The sequence below is a fragment of the Acyrthosiphon pisum genome, unplaced genomic scaffold (genome assembly GCF_005508785.2).
Source record: "Acyrthosiphon pisum isolate AL4f unplaced genomic scaffold, pea_aphid_22Mar2018_4r6ur Scaffold_18005;HRSCAF=18680, whole genome shotgun sequence".
In the NCBI taxonomy this organism is placed as follows: Eukaryota; Metazoa; Arthropoda; class Insecta; order Hemiptera; family Aphididae; genus Acyrthosiphon; species Acyrthosiphon pisum.
In genome coordinates, this window is record NW_021767101.1 from 1 (window position 1) to 8,159 (window position 8,159).

At 34.6% G+C, this 8,159-nt stretch overlaps 1 protein-coding gene across 1 annotated transcript; it reads left to right on the top strand.

Moving 5' to 3' along the window:
• Window positions 1-1,586: 1,586 nt before the first annotated feature.
• On the top strand, window positions 1,587-7,927 carry LOC100574930 (voltage-dependent T-type calcium channel subunit alpha-1G-like). Its single transcript, XM_003248967.2, has 4 exons — window positions 1,587-1,979; window positions 6,636-6,828; window positions 6,944-7,093; window positions 7,715-7,927. Exons 2-4 carry the CDS (start codon window positions 6,727-6,729, stop codon window positions 7,910-7,912), a joined length of 450 nt encoding a protein of 149 aa, XP_003249015.2. The 5' UTR covers window positions 1,587-1,979; window positions 6,636-6,726; the 3' UTR covers window positions 7,913-7,927.
• The last annotated feature ends 232 nt before the right edge of the window (window positions 7,928-8,159 follow it).

Here is an 8,159-nt window from a genome sequence, read left to right on the forward strand (position 1 = left end):
TATATGATTAAAAATACAAAAGCCCACAAACCAAAACCACTACAACTGTTGATTGCTATACGATAGACTATACCACCGCGGCTGCTAAATTATTGCGATACATAAAATATATAATATATCAGTAAAACAAATTTAAAGCACAAGTATTTTTGTAATGTTATCAGTTGTTTTAGAACATTAATTGTGACGATTATAGTATTCGAATAAAGTGAAAATAATATTTTTAATTGTTTTTAGTCTTTTTCACCAACAATGGATGTTCCAATTAATTAATTGTCCCTTTTACCACCATATAACAACAGTACAACAGTATACCTTTTCGTCTCTTGTACTTATAATATTGGCTGTAGTCAATTTACACCAAAATTGACCAAAAATATATACAATACATGTGTAATTGCACAAATTTTTTTTAAAACCGTTCGTAATTTGCACAAAAACTACAATCGGTTATTCTTTCGATGGTAAGATTATGAAAAAATATAAAGTTATCGATATGAGAAGCTGATGACATGGAATATTCCATTGTATATTCCGTGTGGCTATTTCACTTAACATATTCGCACCTTTCTACGGTAGGTACGTCAGTGTTGACTTTAAAGCTACCTACCAAGGTAATAACAATAAATATATATACTAATATGAAAGACATAATATTATTTGATAAATGCATTATTTCTTTTCAAAAAATAATAAATTCAATACCACCGTAATAACGCGTTTACGATCGGATCGGATATGAAGGTTTGTAATGATTACTTACCGTAAAACGCTGAGGTGAAAAATTATCATTGTCATTCGGGTCTATCGAGTGCATCACAAACACTATTTTCGGCTGCCTACAGCGGCGTGGTGCGAATTGCATGTCTTTATTTTGGTGCAAATTTCTATATCTCTCATACAATACAATACCTCAGCTACATACTACAGGTAATAACATGACGTGTTAGGTAGGTGTATGTAATTTGCGCCAAAAACAACTCCCCCCCCCCAAAAAAAAAAAAAAAAACAAACATATTTATGTAATTTGTGCCACTTTTTAAGGTTGTAGTTTGTGCCACACAAAACTAAATAAAAGAGTATTAAGTAATCTGTGCCATCGTGTGTACCTACTTTTTTTTTTTTTTTGTATTTATTTGAAGTAATCTAAAATCTATACATTTCCTTAGTATAATAAGTAGGTTTGATAGGTGACAAGTAAGAGTGATGTGAATAATAAGATTAGGGAAGATACCCAGTGGTAACACCTATGGTGTACCTACTTAAATTGTAATTTTCGCCACTTTAAAATAAGTTAATAATCAAGTTTTATTTATAGGAAATCAGTAATATTATAATTATTTTAAATAACTGTATACGCAAGTAATCGATCTTGTTTCTACTTATTATTGGTAGAACACAACAATATTATATCCGGCATGCGTTGGTGTTATCGGATTTCCGATGCGATATCAGTGTCAATCCAACAATTAAAGTTGAAAGTGGCGTAGATTACGATACATTCCAGTTCGTTTTCTGTCGCGGTGCAAATTATCAAAATTAATTTTTCGATGTGGCGTAAAATATATGTTTAATTTTTTTTTTTTTTTTGGCGCAATATTCCTATTAAACGCGCTCAAATGTACTTATCGGTGGCTCAAATATTACGAGTAATTAAATTGGCGCAAAATACCATTTCCCGTGTAGGTACCCATGTCGTCACGCCGACTTCGTTGGAATTATTGATTTACACCTATTTCGTTACAGAGCACGGTCAATTACGTCCTGGCCGGTTGTCAGTACGACTGCTGTCAACCGTGCGACACGGAAGGGTGCGCCGGGGCCACGGACGACAAGGCGTCCGAACCGTGTTGCGACTGCGACGCCGAGTCGGAGACGGCCAAGGTGGATGTCCGCAAGGTGTTCTATTTCTTCGAGGAGAAGGGTTGGCTCAAAGACCGGGCCGAGTACTCGCTGTACATATTTCCGCCGGAACACGGGTAAGCCGGAAACACACACGTCGTGCACAGCTCGGGGTCACACGTTTCGCGCCTTGCTGTTTATACTTATTTGTGTTATAATGCATGTATAACATTAAGACTTATGATACACATTGTACACATTATACACAGTCACCACGACTGTTTCGCTCGAATAGGAGATGGCCACCCCAGGGGGAGGAGAATATTACCCCTTATTTTTTTTAAATATCTTAATCCATCCAATATAATTATTACTCCCTCATAAATTATAGTCGCAATCTTCGGTTGAGCAAATTTTTTTATTATTTTGCATCCCCCCACAATTTTTTTTTCAAATTCAAGCACCGGTTGTCTCGTACCTCACGCGCAATAACATGTGTGATGTGTTTTCTACGATATAACCTACGCAGTGCGTCCCTAGAAAATGTGGAAACTCTGTCTAACGGCTATCGGTAGCGGGACGGGGAGATTAAGATAACGTGTAGCCGTCATAGATTAATATGACAATATTATCGCAGCAAGTTTGATTGACGAGGGATTTAATGACGGCTCCGATCCAGAGTATTTATTAGGGCTATTGAGATGGATTTTATAAATTATAAACGTATATAATTAAGTACCATGGAATATAGGTATGTCACGCTATGCATATATTTTATTTACACTCTAAAGAAATAAAGTTTTAAAAAAGACTATTTAAAAAAACGTGTTAATTGAAAGGCCACTTTTTACCATGTCGGTATATGGGTAAATATAATAATAATATAAGTAAGTAACTAGGCAAACACTATTAAAAGGTATTGGATTGAAATTTGAAATATTTATCGATAATAGAAATTAACCATTAGGTATCCGTTGATAGGTCTACTATATACTAAACAAATTAGGTGTAAAGTACATAATCATTTTATTTTCGTTGTTTGACATAAATTTGATGATATTAGGTACTCTAAATAATTATAATAATTTAATGTTATTAGGTATTGTGAGTTTTTTTACTGTAATACAATAATATTATAATAATTTACATATGCACCTAAACGGGCTAAACTTAAATAAATCTTTTTTTATTGGAAAAGGCACCGCTTCTATGCTCTCCTGTATCCACGTATCTTGGGCTCGCCGATGTTTTCTTTTTTTCTCATTAAACAAGCAGGAAAAAGGAAATCGATAGTAGTTAGTCGTAAGCAGTGTTCAGACTTATCTAGATGAATATCTAGATAATTATTTGTTCATATTTTATCTTATCTAAATAAATTCATCTAGATACATTTTTTATTGATAGAAATCACGAGATTGCACTACATTTTTAAATATTTATACAGATTCTCAAACAAAGTTTATGGTTTATAAATAATGTAATTATTTTTATTTATATCATTATAATTATTATTATGTTCCTAGTGCCCAACTAAAATATACCAAAATTTATAACCATTTAAAAAATAATTGTATCTTTTTTTTATCTAGATAAAAAAGTATTTATCTTTATCTTTATCTAGATAAAGATAAGTTAAGTTATCTTTTATCTCCATCTAGATACATTTGAGTTGCATTATCTTTATCTTTATCTAGATAAAAAAATACTTACCTAATCCGAACACTGGTCGTAAGGTTTACAGTCAAACGTAATACATACCGTCACGTCATGTACGAAGCAATCAACTTTATACATTTTACTATAATATATTATTTTGTGATTGATAAATTATTTTATTATACGACCACGTCTTAAATTATAATAATACTAATATATAGGTACTATCACAACATTCGCCATCATGTCTTATGGCCGCCATTTAAGTTTACTGTTCCTAGACATTCGGTACGTAGATATATTTTAATACATCCGACTTGCTCTCTCTCTCTCTCTCTCTCTCTCTCTATCGTCTGTTTTAGATTCGTACGACAATGTCGTAACGCCAAACGCATGTATGGTAATAATAACAAAATTACAATTTAATAATATATGCGTAATAATATTATTATCATTATGCTCGCACACGTACGCGCCTAAGCCCTAAGCTCGACTCGACGTGCAATCATAATAATATGAGCTGCAGTCGTATTACACTGTGTACTATCATAATATTATGCTGTGCACTTTTGCAATTTCAAACGTGTCACGAAAATATGGAACAATGTGACGTATATTATTATTACGTCCGTTGCGATTTCGAAAACGGACATCATTCCAATAACATTATAGTGCTGCTGTTGTGCTACACAATAATACGTTTATATAGTAATATACGCGCGTCTCTCGCAAAGGCTCGTACAGACGACTTTTGACCGATGACCCTTTGCAGTGCAACTTCGTAGAAGTTCACGCGTAGTACGTAGAAACGGTCAGAACGAACGTCTATATGGTCGTCCTGGACTATACGACTAAAATAATTACCTGTCTGTAACAGCTATTATTAGGTACTATTCTTTTGTCCGGCGATTACCCTCCGCCCTGTGCGCTTGTACGCCATATTATGCCTTTCACCGAAACTGTAAGTATAATATATAATATTATATCTACCTACACAAAGTATATACAGTTGGCTAGGTCCTTTGGCGCGCACAACGGACCGACGGAGGAAATGAGTTTTCACATATAGCGCTCCCGTACTACGTATAATAATGATGATAATAATAATAATGTATAAACATCCTGCAGCAGCGTATTATTATTGACCACCGATGTCCGTTAAAAAAATAACTGTGCGCCGGCGGCCCGCCACGCCACGCGACGGCTCGCGAATAGAAAATTCCATACAATATTCATAAGTTAATCTTCCCGGCCCCCTCGGGAACGGATTTAAAAACAAACAGTGTACTGAAATAATTATAAGGGTGTTTTATGTGCGCGTATAGAGAATATGACGGCGGGGTGAGTGTGAGGGGGGGTCGGAGGAGCGCCTCGTGTGATGAAATTCTCGAATTTATAAATAAATTTCACTGCGACCTGCGCGAGCGCCGATATTATTTCGTTTCGTGTAAATTAGCCCAATGTGGCGACGTGTCCTGCTCGACGACTGGGAGATTTGCATAATTGCCCGATGGCCTTTGACCGATAACACTGCGTATGCAAGCGAAACCACAATTATACAAAGCCACGTGTGTTTAGTACCTAATTACCGATATTATAACATACCTATGCATGGCATATACCGTACGCGACCAGATCTGGTTATAGGAAGTCGGCCACGCTCCGATCGCGTATACCTACGCTGAAATATAAATCATAACTAACACACGCCGCACACCACATACATAATATAAAAATTATGCAAAACACATTTCGAATACAGAGGACGATTGCACATTTAATCGTGAACCAGAAAATGTCTGAAAAAAAAATGAGGAATTTTTTCCTCGACCTCCAGTACGATGGGTGTTACACGAGACCAATATATCTAACACGACGCCGTGATAATATTGCAGGTTGAATAAAGATAAGCCGAGCAATCTTGAACTATAATAAATTAATAACTATAACTAACCTGACCTAACCCATCGGATAACTGCGACTATAAAATAAATATATATCATATTTGATACGAGTTAATATTATTATAACGTTAGTTTTAATATATTATTATGACGATAAGGACAGTGATAAACTGATGGCGGTTTAGTGCTCACCGGTAGATTTCACAAAGTCTAAAAAAATATTATCGTGTGCTAAAATTATAAGTATTGATTCAAATTTACACTAGGTACGTACTATTGATTGCCAAGTTTGATAATTGGATGTCTCTGGTATTACATAGAAATTAGTTTAAAATAAAAAAACACCAAGACCTCTGCAAGACCTAGAAAAATTAAATTTAGACAGTACCAATCCGTTTTACAATATTCTCACAAAAGTAAAAAAAATATAAAACAAAGTTTAAATATAACTTTGAAATCAACTTATTTCGTGCCTTTGTGGTTTCTTGATATCAATCAATAAGTTATTTTCAGTCAATTGATAATAATATATTACATCTACCACGTTACGTCGTTATTCATTCGTTGTACCTACGTCATTCATAAATTGTATATTTTTATCCATATAATAAATACGCCAACTGTTTGTATCTATAACTCAACCCGTAACATTTTAAATTTTCTTTTTACAGACTTTACCATTATCCATAGCATTATGATTTTATTTTGTCCCAATTTTTAACTAAATACCAATCTTCACAGTTGATTTATTGTGCTTAAAATTGTCTCAAATCTCCAAGCATGGTGTTCATATTAACATAATAATATGCAAGCAGATTGTCTAATTGTAGGTACTATAAATTTAATCATACAATTCGACAATAATTAAGTAGGTATCTCAATAATACGGCTGTTAGTTCTTACAGTGCTCAAATTCATTAAAAACGGTAAGATCGCATTCCCCCCCCCCCCCAACCAAAAAAAAAAAACTTACCAATCATTTTCTACAATACTGACCACATATTATTTATTATACATTATTGTATTTCAAATATATTTTTTTTTTTGTGTTTCGTTATCCGACGTCATCCCAGTGCCAAGTGCCCTCAAGTCTCAAAAACGAAAAACGTTACTCATTATTCCTTGACACATTCCCCGAGACGGAACCCCGTTCGCAATAAAAACAAATAAATAAAATAATCTTACTTGTACTCGCTCATATACCGACACATGTTCGTCGTGTGTGTAATCAAGTTTCAGGCAATCGTGTGGAAAGTTCATCAAGCAAAAATGGTTCGACAACGCGGTGCTCACGTTTATAGCGTTGAACTGCATCACTTTGGCCATGGAGAGACCGAACATACCGCCGGACAGCAAAGAGCGGACGTTTTTGGGCACGGCCAATTACGTTTTCACCGTGGTGTTTGCGCTCGAGATGTTTGTCAAAGTAAAATTGCCCTCTTTTCGGATTACAATTTATTTGCCGACCTAATCCGATTGCGTCTGTTGTTGGTATCAATATTATTACCGTCTGTTTTTTTTTCTGTTTCTCCTCCACACAGGTCGTAGCCGCGGGCATGTTCTACGGCACGGAACCGTATTTCAAGTCCGGTTGGAACATCATGGACGGATTGCTCGTGGTCGTGTCCATCATAGATCTGCTCATGTCACTGATCTCCGAGAGCAGCCCAAAGATATTTGGAATACTAAGGGTGAGTGCATACGATTTACAGCTGCCGGCATAGCGACGATACGTGACCGATATTTACATGTTATTATATTTTTTATCCTACGACCGTGGTAGATATATAGGTAATGTCTATAGACTCAGGGGTGGATTGGCCCAGATAGCACCCCGGGCCCTCATTAATTATGATCCAATTACCACTGTCGGACCCTTTCTTAAATGTTTATTATTGTTGTGACGTATAGAGAATACTATTTCCTAATTCTTGTAAGTTTCAAAGAAAATAATATACTGGACCCTAATTAATTGTTCGCCCTGGACCAAAAATAGATAGTCCCCGTCTAGAGTACCTATAGGTATATGTTTGCCGTATAATATGAAAAAGTCACGTGGCCGTTGTCGTAAATGTGAAATAGAACTACGTTTATCGATCGGATTCTCGTATTTACGAAATCTAAGAAACGCCTTGCACGTTTCAATTATTGTTATTATTATTATTATAACTCTCTCTCTCTCTCTCTCTCTTTCTCTCTGTTATATTATATAATTTAATAATGTTATGTAATATTTCACAGAATTAGATTTTTTTTTTGACAAATCCATAACACATCGTGTAATCAAAACGTGTTAACTATTCTGTTCGCAGGTGTTTAGACTGTTAAGATCGCTGAGGCCGTTGAGAGTGATCAACAGAGCCCCGGGCCTAAAATTAGTGGTACAGACACTACTTTCGTCTTTAAGGCCAATAGGCAATATTGTACTGATTTGTTGTACATTTTTCATAATTTTCGGTATTTTAGGAGTTCAAGTGAGTACATTATTATTATTATTATTATTATTATAAAATAGATAACTTTTGTTGAAACTTGTTATACAACCTTTTGAATGCATGGTTGTCAGGCAATGAATGTAATATGAAAATGCGTTTTATTTCAATTTGTTTTTCGTTGTATAAATTATTGTAAAAAAAAATTTTAACCAATACTAACTTATCAAAATAACTAAAATTTAAATTTAAATAGTCTATTATACTTTAACCTTTAACAATTGTTAATTAACACTTATAATTATAAAGAGAACAGTTTATCTTT

Excerpts from the sequence above, each read along its gene's own strand:
- LOC100574930 (XM_003248967.2), top strand. The coding sequence starts at position 6,727 with ATGGAGAGACCGAACATACCGCCGGACAGCAAAGAGCGGACGTTTTTG. Across the intron at positions 6,829-6,943 it reads CGCTCGAGATGTTTGTCAAA|GTCGTAGCCGCGGGCATGTT; the intron begins GTAAAATTGCCC and ends TCCTCCACACAG. Across the intron at positions 7,094-7,714 it reads AGATATTTGGAATACTAAGG|GTGTTTAGACTGTTAAGATC; the intron begins GTGAGTGCATAC and ends TTCTGTTCGCAG.